Source organism: Cyanistes caeruleus, chromosome 3 (assembly GCF_971803275.1).
Source record: "Cyanistes caeruleus chromosome 3, bCyaCae1.hap1.1, whole genome shotgun sequence".
In the NCBI taxonomy this organism is placed as follows: Eukaryota; Metazoa; Chordata; class Aves; order Passeriformes; family Paridae; genus Cyanistes; species Cyanistes caeruleus.
In genome coordinates, this window is record NC_141703.1 from 23,716,800 (window position 1) to 23,731,631 (window position 14,832).

Sequence of the window (14,832 nt, forward strand, 5' to 3'; positions counted from 1 at the left end):
GGGAATTGCTTTTTTTGAAAACTATTTTATGCAGGATTATTCACTTTCTGTGGGAACTAATTAATTTAAAATAGTTGGTTAAAGGTTATTGACCTTTGATGGTAACAGGGATTTTATGCACTTAAGCGTAATCTATTATGCTGTTCCAAGCTGAAGGAATAATGGGTCTGTTTTGTTCCCTTAATATGAAAAGATCATATTCAGGTGTCTCAGAAGACTGCATATAGAGCCAAAATCATGTACAAGCCCTATCCATTTAGGCTGTTTTGTATGTTTTAATTCTGTTAAAATATTGTGCAGATTTTGCAAATATCGATCACTGTTTGTTAAATTCTTACTAGCAAGGGAATTAAGCCTTACTATTCAGCTCCAAAATAGAAAAAATAATATTTATTTTTCTGCCATAGGAGTAGGTAGAATAAAAAAAAAAAAAAAAAGAAGCTACATGTTAGCACAGAATCCTACACTGAAGACAGCTTTTAACATTAGCCAGAAATAGTCAACTTGTCAATTACTACAATAAGGAGAATTTCCCTGAAGCCAACAGTTAACAACATATGGGACATATGACATGTGCAGAAAAATCTAATTTAGAAAATTAGTGGGCAAGGATTTACTGCAAACCTGACACTTTACAGTAATCTAGAATGTGATAGGAAGATATACGGAAAGATATTTTTGATTTAAACTGTAAGTTAATTTGAAGTTATCCATAAAATCTGGTTAGTGGTTGCACTAAAAGCTTCCAAAAAACTGCTTGCCCATTTCCTTCCTGACAAGAACAGCAAGATTGCTTACGAGGTACTGTCACAGGCTAAACAGATTCAACTTGGTGGAAATTGTCAACTGGAATAGGATCAGGTAGTGAGAAGCAGAAAGGCAAACATTAGAACAACACTTTCCCTACCCTCTCCCCAGGCTTCAGCTCTTCCCTCCAAACTCTTCCACCGACACAGGCAGCACATGGAGGTGGGGGAGCTGGTACATGGCAGACTCTCTCTCTGCCCCTTTTCTTCCTCATGCTTTTCCTCTGCTCCAGTGTGGGTTTTTCTCAGGTATGGAGCTCCTTCAGGAGTGTCTGCCTGCTTTGCCATGGGTCACACTTGGCTGCCAGACTCAGCTGTGTCCTGCTGAGGGTCTCCTGGAGGTGACAGGACAGCCCCTGCCTCTCCCCATACAGCCCATCCCTACAGCCCCACAACTGCCAACACCTGGACAGTACATCTCATTGTGTGTTTCTCAATACTCTGGCACTTTCTGTGAGAATAAAATCAAAATGAAGATCCCAGGTGTGTGTATTTTTCATTGGGATTGATTGTTATTAGCTAAAAGCAATGAATGTATACACCAAAATGTGTTAGTGTTGAGGTTGTGGTACAGTAACCCTTAAACAGATCTAGTAATCCAACAAGGGGGAAAAAACCCTTAGAGTTTCTTCAGTGCAGTCAAGAAAATAAAAGGATATAAATTTCCTTATATCAGTATTACTTCAGAAAAGTACTGGTCTAGACTTAAGTATTTCAAACTATTTGACAGATATTAAGGCATTATTGCTAATATACTACAATAAGAAATGGCTAAAATGCCAACACATACAGATTGTTAGCACTAAAGATCAGCAAGCTTCAGCTAAAACTAAATTTCCTAATATATTTTCTGTTTTAGAACCGTATGCACCATGATCTTGATTTATGCTTACAAATTTTCTTTCAACAGTATTGGTGCAGGAGGTTGACAGAAAACTAGGCAAACAAAACAAAACAGCCTCAGAGTGGCTCAAAGTTTTTTTCATTTTGATTCTTGTTGATTGGGAACCACCTACCCATAAGATTGTCACACACAAGAAATCCATCTTCTGCACAGAGCCGGATTAATTGATGGTAGGGGTTAGGTGTTGGTGCTGCCAGAGAGAACAGAGGAACAAATGAAATGTGTCAGTAGGTCCTTTCAAAAAATTAAGCACATGGAAAATGTGACACATTGGAAAATGTCATAGTTGAGAACGCTCATTTTCCTTTGTGTTTTCTAACATAAGTGTGAATGAGCTACCTTAATTTTCATTTTTTTCTAGTTCTTGTGGAGCTTTGGAATCTTATATTCCTCTAAATATTTCTGTGCTTCCAGAATGTTACCCATATGTTTCTATCAAAGGGAAAACCTTTACATTCACTGTGCAGACTTTTGACACTGAAATTAACATTTAAAATTATAGCCAGTATTTTATGATCTAATTTTCTAACAGATGCTAGAAGGAAAACAGGCATCCCATTGATTAATAGGCTTTGCTAAGACTTCAAAAAAAGATTGCAAAGAACATCAGAAGCTGGTGATGCCCTTTCTGTATCCTTTTAAATAACTTATCAAGAAAGAATCTAATTAATTGCGATCAGAAGCATATTTTCACTTTTTTACAGAATTCCTGAAACTATAACCTTAACCAATTTGGAAAAAATTGTCAGTACCCACAGCACACCACAGGCCCTGTGATCTCTTCTTCAATCCTGGGGCTTGGCTGCCTGAGCTCAAGGCCAGCTGTGATGGCCTTGGGACCTGGCAGCTGTCAGATGAGCCAAGCTGTGAGGTAAAGCTGGGAGCACCATTGTCATAATCTTTCACCCATCCTTTGTCTCTGGAGCCACATTTAGTCTCAGGTCCTTGCTTGAGGTAGGCCTGTGCCCAGGCATGATCCTTGCTGACCCCAGCCCTGGACCATTGACTTTACTCCTTGCTTCATCTGATTTGCTGGTATATGTCACCAGAGGCTTTTCTGGCAATCACAGAACTGCTCTTGGCCCTGACTCCCATCACCAGACCTGCTAAATTTTCTTTTTTGGGTACTGTGGGACTGTGCCCTGGTCAGCAAGGATAGTGACCTGCTTGGCCTGTGTCCACCCTCAGCTCCTGCCTCCCTTGCCTGTATTGAGTAGCCTGTTTTTATTGCTCTCTCCTGAAAAAAAAAATAAAATATTAACTATAACATATTAAAACCTTGCAGTAAAATCTGCAGTGTAGAAATACCATCTGTGATGATCTCAGTTCAGACATGATATTTAACACAAGTAGCTGGAGAAACCGAGATACTTATTTTGCTTCTGTTTTCTAGTATTAATATAACAAATAAAATAATAAGGGTGCAATACATATCCAGAATTAATGCATTAATATTCAGCCTTGAAATTGTGGAAGCCTCTTGAAATTGCAAAAGATATTTTTGTTTTCATAGAAGTTAAGAGACAGTTCACTTAAATAATTTTAGCTGAAAGGATCATCAATGTCCTTATTGTAGATGAGAGAGGAATAAAAGCATGTTCACTAGAGTGGGAGAATTGTCACTCTGATATCTACATGAGGAGGAGGTGGGAACTTCACTTCTGATAGCATATTCAGACTAGAAGGAAATAAACCTTATCAGCCCAGAAAGCCAACTGTGCCTTGGACTGCATCCAGAGCAGCGTGGGCAGCAGGTCAAGGGAGGTGGTTCTGCCCCTCTACTCCACTCTGGAGAGACCCCACCTGCAGTGCTGCATCCAGCTCTTGGCTCCCCAGCACAGGAAGGACATGGAGAAACAAGTACAGAAAAGTCCACCAAGATAATTAGAGGGATGGAGAATCCCTCATTTGGGGAAAGGCTGAGAGAAATATGCTTGTTCAGCCCGGAAAAGAGAGGGATTTGCTGTGACTTAGTTGCAACCTGCCAGTGTCTGAGGGGAGCCTGTAGGAAAGGTGGAAAGAGACTGTTTACATGGGCATGTAGTGACGGGACAGGGACAATAGTTTAAAACTGAGAGTAGGTTTAGACTAGATATTAGGTGGAAATTCCTTACTTTGAGGATGGTGAGGCACAGGAACAGGTTACCCAGAGAAGCTGTGGATGCCCCATCCATGGGGAGGGCTCAAGGCCAGGTTGGATGGGGCGCTGAGCAAGGTGGTCTAGGGAAAGGTCTCCCTGCCCATAGCAGGGTGATTGAACTAGATGATCTTGAGGCCTCTTCCAGCCAAAGCCAGTCTATGAAACTAAGCATTCTTCACTAAACATATGTAATGATATCTTTAAGGGCAGACAGGCAAAACCCTCCAGCAACAATCAGTTGATACTGCTGCAGTAGGTTAGAGCTATAGGGCTGAGTAGTTTTAGAAGTATACATTCTTTTGCAGGAACTGAAAATATTTGCTCCCCTTCTTACATGGTAAATGCTGCTGGCATGTATCTGTTTATATGCTGACCTTTGAAAATCAGATTCACCTAATGCCAAGTGATAAGCACAAGGGCTATTGAGCAATGTAATCTAGCAAAAATAAAGTTGTTTACAAAGATATGTAATAAGCAATCCAAAAAGTCTTTCTAAAACTTTAAACAAATAAAATAATACCTACATCTGGATATTTCAATGAATGAAAATTAGTATTTAAAGAATTGTATCATGTGGTTTTTTTTCAAATGTGTCTATCCTATTCTATGCTGCACAGAAGAAAAATACAAATTCTAAACTGTGGTATCTTCTGAATTATGGAAGAGTAAGAGGCTCATCATATGTGGGGTGAAAAGAGTCTTGCTGCATCTACAGCTCTGTGCAGGAAGGGCAGATATAGATAAGATTGAGAGAAGACTCAAGTATAAGAGAGATTGGCTTCTCAAAGCTGTTGCAATTTTTTAATGTACATTTGTGTTTGCAAGACAAGATGCTGTTGACCTCTCCTTAAGAATGTTAAGGCCATTGGAGAATGAGACCTGCATGTTTGGTAAGACTGGCTGCTGGGGGTGTGTGCAATGGGTGTTTGCCACAGTACTTTGGTATTTTGCTTTGTACTGGTCCCAGGAACAGGTGTTCCCCTTGCACGCTTCTTTGTACTGGACATTTGTGAGGAAAATGTGTTTAATAGCAAGCCTCAGTTCTTTTTGCCTTGTATTTCTTTATCACTGAAACTTTTGGAAAGTTACTTTTGCATTATTTATCTGAGGTTTTTTCTATTCCTTTTGGTTGTCACTTCTATTACCATATGCCAGAGAAGGTGAGACAGCCAATGCACATGAAATGGCCTTGTCAGGTGTTTTTCTTAAACAGTGTGAGGTAATTTATTTTGTAACTTCTAGGTTATGCTCCTGCCTGACATCAGCACTGATACTCATCACCAAATGTGTGACCTGCAGGGTCACTGTTGTTTTAACTGTTCCTTCTCCATCTTATCTCCTGCAGAATTCCTGACTGTGTAGCTCTTCTGATTTTACATGCTACTAGGAGTGTTTTTTCCATCATATGCTTTTTTTTTTTTTTTTTTTTACTTTCCAGTTTTTGAAATGTGAATCTGTTCCTAAAGTAGATGCCAATGTGTTTTTCTTCCTCTTTTTATTCATGCTGGCTGTCGTCCCATTTCAGCTGAATATCTAAACCACATTTCCCCTTTGAAAAGGAATGTGAAGGTCATCCTTTGATTCAGGGAGTGAGAGTTACTTACTGCATGAGTAGCATTTTTTTGTTCCATCTAAATTCCTGGAAAGTATTACTCTCTGGGGAGGGAGAGCTAACTCCCTAGAATTATGAAACGTGATTAATGGAAAGCACTTATTGACAAGGTCTCCTTGTTTGAGCCTCACAGAATGATCCATGTGCATGCTTGATAAATCTGCTTCTCAGCTCCCCATCTGGGGAAGTCTTGAAGCCTAATAGCTCCTGAGTTTTTGGAATTCAAAACTACACTTCTAAGACTGAAACTTAGATCATTTTTGCATGTTTTCATTATATTTTTTGTAAAGGGAATCTTGCCTCTGTAGCTTTTTCTAACCTACTGTGGATATTTAAAAAGTGAAGTCTGTGGAACCGTGGTAGCTCTCTTGCCGGGTTGATTTATTTCTGTTTGTTTAATGAAATAAGTATTGTTCATTTATACAACTATTAGTTTGAAGCCAGGAAAGATGTCTTGAATAGGTTTTGGATTCACACAGTCTGTGACTTTTGTTGCTCTGTGGCATGGTTTACGTGTTTTCTCTGAGCTGATGGCTGCATTGCATTTATGATAGAAAATAATACCACAATTAATGCAAATGAATGCTTCTCCTGATTTACTCTTCAACATGAGCAGAGTTAATCTTTCAATGGCTGGGTTTTTTGTGGCCCCAGATAAGTCACACCAAGGTTTTATCTATAAAAGGCAATTTACAAGAAATAAGGATCAATATTTCACTGTTAATCTAACAATGTACTGATATGTTAATTCTCTGACCGTGTTGGGTGTAAATCAGTAGTAAATTGCTAGAAAAGGCTGAGTGGACTCAGCTGGCCTCTGACCTCAACCTGTAGGTGTCACTGTATTTTACGTTAAACACGATGAAAGAAGCAAACACATAATATCTGTTGAAACATGCTCTCAGTATTTTTTTTTTTAGTTTTCATTTTTTATTCCTGGGAAAATCAGAAACTGTACTTTTAATTTGTGGAGTGTGAACTTCTTTTTTTTTTGAGTGTTTGAGATATTCTCAGACAAAAGAGGTAGTAAATTAATTTCCACCCATTTCCTCTCTCTTTGAGACCCAAAACTTGTAATTGTTTACCTGACATATCAAGAGGAAGAAACACTTGACATAAGTTCTGTCAGCACTACTTAAGCGTGTCTGCCTTCATCAGGCATAAAATGCTTAATCTACTTTTAAACTTTAATCTTTCTTACCTGACAGCATTAGAAAAAGCTTCATCTGGACCAGTGAAGTTTAATTTTGTCTGCTCAGTCTTCAATGTTGAGTGTTTAAAATGTCAAGTCAACACTACAAATGATAATTAATTTTGGGTGTATACCCTTAGGTATTTGGGGAACTTCTGTCACTGAGACAAGAGTCTTAAACCATTAATTTACTATTGCAAAAAGCAGGAAATAGGTAGAAACAGAAAGAAAAAAATATATTTAATTGACATCATGTGGCATTAGTAGTCTGTAAATATCATCAGATAGTTTCAAATCATTAGTCTGAAATGTGATGAAGGCATGAAAGCTTTAGTTCTGACAAAATAACATTGTTAGGAGACACTGAGAACATTCTGTGAAATTTGCATTGTGTTCTGGTCTAGCAGCTTTCAGGCAGTAGGATGTTAAACATTCTCCTTTGGGGACATTGTCTAATTTAATCCATCAGTGCCATATATATATATAGATATACATAGATATATGTATGTGTTTGTCTAAATTGCATTCTCATTAAAGATTATAGGGTTAATGCAGATACAGAAAACTTAATTTTATCCATCTCATGTTTGTATTTGTGTTTTACATTTGGTGTCCTTTAATAGCATTTAGGTGACAGGTCTAAAAATAAGAGAATTAGAAGATAGTGCTCACACTCGACATTCCACTTCAGAGCTGAAACACAAGTGTTGCAGATAACAGAACATAAAGCAGTATCTACAGTGGCATGTTGGAAAAAAAAATTGGAATTCTTTGATGAACTACATATTGTGCACCCATTTATACAAGTTCCAGGGCAGATTCAAACTAAGAAACTCAAACTATGATTTCACCCTGAAACATGCTTCAGTTGTTTTAGTAATGTAAAGAACTTCAAGAACTGTTGAAGATAAAATATTAAGTTAAATACAAATCAATTAAATTAATTTACATATTGTAATTTTTTAACTCAGTGACAAATGTGGAAGAGAAACAAAAAATTATTCATTCGTATGATTTTTTTGCTATGTTGTGGCCAGAATAGAATTTTTCTCCTTAAATTGCATTTTCTATATATGGGTTTAAATAATTACATGGAACTAGAAGCAGTAGAATGAAGCTCTGAGTTTTGATTATTTATTCCAATCAAATTACAGACAGTTGCTAATTTAACTGCTTCACACTTTTGTTATATCCTGGTTCTTATTTGAAACCTTATTCTTATTTATTTGAAACCTCTTCAGACTAGAGACCATGCTTTCTTTTGTTTATAGACTGCCTTGCTTATCTTCTTTTTAATACTGTTCTTTGACAATTGTTCTTTCAGTAGCAATGCTGACACAAGCAACCCCATACCCTTCATTCCTTTCATCCCCTCCCATTTGTTCCTTCTGCCACAACACAATTCCTCTTGGTTTATGGGGCCTTGCAATGGTCTAGGCTCAGCTGGGGAACTAATCCCATCTAAAAATAACCCAGGCACATAAAGATGTGTTGAGTTTTAATGTATTTGCTTGACTTCACAATCTCTCAAGTGGTTTAGCCACCAAATTTGAGATACTGGTCTGGGTACTGTGTTGTATTTGCAGGGCTGAAAGAATGCAATTAAAAAAAACTAATTAAATAAGTCCCAAGCACTTGAGTGACTTCCTTAGATTTTTAAATTCTTTTCCCAGTCACATCTATTTCACACTCCCAGAGGGTTTCATGATATTGCAGCTCCTTTACCTGCCACTGCTCTTGCAGTCAGCAGGAGATCAGGGTGGTTTGATGGATATTGCTCACTGGTTTAAATCATGCATATATCAACTAAATACAAATAGGAGTAGACTTTCTGGTAACTGTAGGTAAGTAAACACTTAAAAATATGCACTAAAGTCTATTTAAATGTTGATTAAGTTTCTAAAAATCCAGAAAAAAAAAATCATATATCTGTTCTTTATTGATGAACAAAAGAGCAGAAGGTTTTATCCTTTTCTTTTTCCAGGTGTAGACCTGAATTCCTTGCGCCAAATGAAGATTCAGAGAGCTATGACAATGCTTACAGACGTCCGACAGCTCATCTCAAGTGGAGGGAGTGTGAATCAAAAGAATGATGAAGGAGTTACCCTGGTGAGTGGGAACATGTAATCACTGCCCTGGGAATATGCATCCATTACAACAAATTCAGCATGTTCGCAAGGAAATCCTCTGAAGAAGGTTTTGGTTCTATCTGGTGTTTTGAAAGTAGATGTATGTCAATTCCATGCATAATACAGATTTTAAAATAGGGTAGTGCAACATCTCAGTGACAACTGTTTTTTCTCCTGGCCCTGCATATTTATAAATGCAACATAAAATTTAGCAGCAAAATATTAACACCATAATTGAAAGCTGCAGGAGATACATGTGGTCTCTGACATTGTGCATTCACCATATATTTAGAAAAGTACTCCTACTCTCAAATTTGCATGTTATTTGTAGTCACTGGGCTTTATTATATTTTATTTTTCTGCAAATAGATCTTCTATCAGTTTGTTTTGTCAGGACGTCTATTTTGTCAGCTGTCAAATAATTCTAAATTAATGTGTATTTCCATAGTATGTCTGTGGAATGTTCCCTTTGCATATAAAATCTTCAACACCATTATCAATCAGTCAGTCAATCAATCAGTCAATCAATCATCCAATCAATAAATGGCAAATCATCAGCATTAATATATTGAATAAATTTTTAAAAGTACCTTGTTTTTTTCTGCAAATAATGTACTAATATAATTTAGAGCACTAATAATTATTACTATAATTTCTACATTTGCATTGCATTGGAATTCAATGTATGCAGAATGATACTGAATTAATATATTAAATCATTCCATATTTTAATACCTGTGAAGTGTTTAAGCTATAACTGAAAAAGGGATCAGCCTCATATCTGGGTTGAATCCAGCCACTGGCTCTCTCTAGAAATAGAACACTGACTTTTGGGGTGGCAACCCCAAGGCAGTTAACTGTATTTAAAAACAGGAGGGAAGCAGGGAAGGGGTGGGAAGAAATAGCACAAGTTTTAGTTTATTTCATAAATGCATTTATTTACCTTCCAATTTTTTGATATTTTTTTATCTAAGTTGCTGAATCACAAACCTATTGTACTTGTATTGCTATTTTAGTCAGAATTTTGTGAGTTAAACTGAGTTAAGAACTAAAATAAATCTTACTGTGTAAAACCTTTCCTGTAGTTAGCTGGCATACTTGAAACACATTTCTGAAAGATGTTTAACAGAACTGCAAATACTGGGAGAAGAACATTGTGGATACTTTGGGGTTTTTTGCTGTTTGCTTAGTAGAATGTTGACAAGAGGGATACTTCTGCATGAACAGTTTTTATACTGAAATCTGGGGGGTTTTTCAAGAAATTGATACAAAGTAGGTAATTTTACTTTACTTTGAAATTTCTATTGTGTGAAACTCTTGTTTGACAAACTGGTGGAAAATCCAGAATTTGTTAAACAATTATCTCTTTATTCAGTGGTGTTGAGTCAGCCAGTCTGTGGTGATTGTGTGGATGTCAGAGGGCTCTGGGAACAGTTTTTTGTTCCTCTACATCCATCTGTACAAAAAAAAGTACAAGTATCTGTTTTAAGTCTCAAATGAGTTTTGTTTTCTCTGGAATGAATATATATCTAAGTCCATGTGTAAGTTAAGATGAATTGAGCAAGAATTTATCATTTTAAATATATAAATACACACATTCTCATAGACTCATAACACCTACATTTGTGCACACGCCATACCAACAGACAAAGCTGCTTTTTTTTTGCTGTGTTCTCCTGTAATAGTTCTTCTTTGAAAGATTTCAGCCATAGAATATTTCTTAGGAGCTTTTACGCTGCTTGAAAATAGCATATGTCAAGTTGATCCCTGAATAGAAAATGTAATTTCTTCTGTTAAAACACACCCTCCCACCATCATGAAACTATGTGGAATTACAGGAAAAATTTGAGTGTTTTGTACATAGGAAATCATGGCATGCAGAATCAAAGTTCTGCCCCCAGGGGAGTTTTGCATCCTTTCCAGGGGAAGATTTCTGATGAGTTGTACTGTATTACTTCCCTCTGCATCAATCATGTTCATAGTGAAAACTTTAAATTTACTCTGCGTGTGCAGCTGAACCAGAAATAACAGGTAAGGGAAATAATATCCCAAACTCTCATTTGAGTGCCTCCTATTCTTACAGTAACTTTGGAACTACACAGTCATAGTAACAAGTTTATTACAAGACTTTTTTTTATTGCCATTATCTATCCATTTCAATCACCAGAAAAAAATATCTTCTGCTAACAATGCTTCGAGGAGAAAAAGTCATGTAGTTGGGCTGTGCGGTTTGGGGATAAGGGACCAGCTATAATCTGACTTCTCAATTTCTGCAATATTCTTATACCCTGTTTTTACTGACCAGTGTGAGTATTAAGTTCTTCTGACTGGTGATGAGCAGTTATATTGTGCCAAGTTCCAAATTCAGGTCTTGTCCCCCTTTTCACAGAAGTGAAGAGAATGTTTGAAATCAGTAGAGGACTATGAGAAGGCAGTGGCCACTAAACTGTAACCTGGATCAATCTCATCATATGAAATGTGTGCCTTAACAGTTATTCACCATGCATAAGAAACAATTTCCACCTAAACCTGGAAATTACAATATTTCCCTAATACAGGATTCCCTACTGCATTTTCTTCTACTTGATTATTACAAGAGAAAGTAATTTTATTGCCCTATCATGTCTTTCCCTTTTTCTCTGTTCACAAGACCTGGCTGTTGGGGATTTTTATTAAAAAAAAAAAATATCACCCTATAAATAACATATAGTGGAACTGATTCCTGATATAAATGCCAAACTCATACAGAGCCTCAAATAATAATACATCACAAAAAGATAATGTCCAGCTCCTCAAATCAGCCATTAACAAAGATATTTTTGAGTTTATTTTTTTCCTTTTATTGCCATAACAGTTTTTATAGTTTATCACTCTTACAGTATTTGCTACCCAGAGTGACAAGCCCTGGGCAAACACAGCTACCTTTGAAGTTGTCCCTGCTTCAGCAGCAAGTTGCACCACTTGATTTCCTGAGCTTTCTGCTGACCTGAGTTTCTCTCACTTTGTTACTGCATTTTCCACCCTCCTTCTGTTCCACTTTGACTCTTAAATGAAGTTTAGAGATACAGAAAATCAACTAAAATTATTTAAACAATTATCAATTAAAATAATGAAGTATCTAGGGAAGCAATGCAAGTATAGAAAATAAAATCTCTGTGGTTCAAAACTGAGAAAATAATTTTTATCACAAATTTTGTGCTGCAGTCTCAATGTGTTTGGTTTTATGATATACTAATGGATTAATTTTGGAGTAGTGTCAGCTTAATTCTGGGATATTTGAACTGCTACAAAAGAAAGTTATTTCTAGGCTCAAAGAGTGCTCAAGCTCTGTTGAAATCCATGATTTTACCTTGGCTCAAGAAGTCTTTGAATGTATTTGAAAGCATGTTTGCTTGAAATTATATGAAAAGTGATAGACCAGATTGTTTAATAGCTCACAAAAAGCTAGAATTCCTTTTTTCTTGTGCATCTTGTTTATAAATGCTAAAAAAGATTCTGCAGTGGTTTTCTAGACTGTAGTAAACCCATGCATATTTTCTATTTGCTGTAACTGGTTTAGTAAAGATAAGAAGTAGCACACCAGGGATGAGTTGTTTAAACTATTAACATATGCAAAATTCAACTTTTATATTGCAGCTGCATGTGGCGTGTGCTAATGGATACAAGAATATTGCATCTCTGATACTCGATCACGGGGCTGATCTCAATGTAGTGGATAATCAGTACTGGACACCCCTACATTTGGCTGCAAAGTATGGACAGGTAAAGCATGATTTTTCACCTGCTTCTCATTTCTTTATGGTAGTCTTCTGTAGCAATAGCAAATGCTTTCAGGAGACTGTTCTTACTTTAATGTAAAAAACTTTCTCTTTCATGTAGCACAGACTGGCATCTCAAATGACAGAGACCATTTGAGAATTACTTTGTGAAACTATCAACCCAATACTCTCAATCTACTACCAGCAACAGCTTGTCTACAGGAAAAACTAGGTTTGCATGGACATTTGAAAGGAAGACAAGCACTTTCTCTGTTATTTTTTTACATTCTGATAACAAGTTTATTTAGCTAACTTTTTTGCTGTGTGTATTTCTGTGGATAAATGTCCAGGATTCATTTAGCAGTTGTGTTCTAAGTGTTCCAGTCACTGAGTTGTGGAAGAGTGTCCTGGGTTTGGGATTTAGAGGCCATGCCTAAACACGACTTTTCTCTCTTAATACCTTTTCAGTTTTCAGTTTTCATCCTCACTCTCCTTAGACATGTTCAGTGAGTCTTTGTTACCGTTTGACCACTTCAGGGGTGTTCTCCATAGCTCTCCCATCCACCTCAGGGCTCACAAATCACCACTTAGGTGTCTTCCAAAAATCTCTGTGATGCATCCTAGCTCAGACTTCAGAAAATAAATAATACACTTTATAAGGAGAAAATAATAAAAATGTAGCAAAAGCTATAGTAAAATAGTGAAATAGATGTGTTTATTTAGATTAGTTAGTTCTGCTGGGTAATAGATTTCTCCTATTGAGATACCCTGTGCATGCTCTTTTATGGAGTGTCAAAGCACTGCATATTTTCATAATTGATTATTGGGTTATAATAAACACACATATATATGGCCTGAAGTATATCATCAATAACTTCAGGCAGTGTAAATTTACAGAGAAAAATTTCACACAAAGATGTACTGAAGAAAATTTTGTTAGCAAATCAGGTATCAGAGGTATTTTCAATTTACTGTAAATTTTCTCATCCTGTCTTACCCTGTGCTGTTCTGCAGTTCTGCTACTCTCATTGATCCCTCTGCACTCACTCTGCCAGTGTTCAGACTTCAGTAGGGCAAGAAAGCTCTTACTCAGAGAAAGAGATGTGATGCATTCTTGACCTTCTTATTCTCACATTTTAGGATGGCCTACAAGTTAGGGCTTTGTACTGCAACAATGTGGTTATACTACAGTTGTACATTTCTTCTATTGTGAAGCTAAATCTGAGTTTAATTCAAGAGGACTTTGAAAGAACTCACTTGAAAGGACTGGGAAAGAATTTCCCTTATGTATGTGTAGCATGAGTATGTTTGCAACACTAACTCTGGATGACTTGAAATACTCTTTTTTCTTCTGAAGATAGGTATTTTTCTTTTAGAAACAGGCCTGAACATGTAAAGTTTGTAGTTGAAAGTGGCTAATGGAAAAAAATGTCTTTTCAAAGAATTCTGAGAGCTCAGAGTGCTATTTTTGAAATGATCCTTTTTGTTGAACTGCATCTCCCTTCTATCCCAGATGACAATAGTGTTCTTGCTGTTTCAGGAGTTTTCAGTGAGGAGTCAAGGACCAGCTGCACTAGTCTCTGCACAATCAGTATGGGTACACACAGAGAAAGACTGTGAAGGAACACTGTACTCTTCTTCACTAAAATTAGCTAAATACACACAAACACCTTCCCTTCATAGTGTTAGTGATTAATAAAGTTTAGAGATATTTTTTTATCATTATATCATTATTATTTTATTATCATTATATCATTATATATAATTTGCCAGTGCTATTAAGGAGGTAAATACAGCTTTCATGTGATTCTCTTTGTAAGAAACAAGTAAATAATTTAAATTCCTTTATAAAAGTGATTTATTACATATCTTGTACTTCTTTCAATAACTGCATCATCAGGGTGTTTTTAAACTTTCCTTCCTTAGGATGATAATTTTAAAATGTCTTTTATCCTTAGAATTAATTCACATGCATACTGTATTTATAATTCCATTTTGAGTAATTAATTCTAGACTAATATAAGCATTGTTTCTATTTTGGTGAAAAGTACTATGGCAGAAAGGGAATAACCTTAGACAAGACATAATAGTTTCTTTTAAATAATATCATATCTCATATCACAATATTTTAAAATACATTTATGAGAAAATAGTTATTTTTTTGCCAAAAATTTTAATACTAATTAATATAAATTCTGGACATGATCCCTTACACTTTCACACTTTTCCAACATGTATTTGTGACATATTTTTAAAAAAAAGTCACACTTGGAAAACTTGCTACAGTGATA

At 36.3% G+C, this 14,832-nt stretch overlaps 1 protein-coding gene across 7 annotated transcripts in view; it reads left to right on the forward strand.

Moving 5' to 3' along the window:
- Positions 1-14,832, forward strand: part of MYO16 (myosin XVI) — a 367,619-nt gene that overhangs the window by 153,022 nt on the left and 199,765 nt on the right. For all 7 annotated transcript variants that reach the window (XM_086880163.1, XM_086880162.1, XM_086880164.1 and 4 more), the window contains 2 exons: positions 8,639-8,763; positions 12,420-12,545. In XM_086880163.1, coding sequence (XP_086736289.1) covers positions 8,639-8,763; positions 12,420-12,545 — 251 coding nt within the window. The remainder of the gene's footprint in view (positions 1-8,638; positions 8,764-12,419; positions 12,546-14,832) is intronic.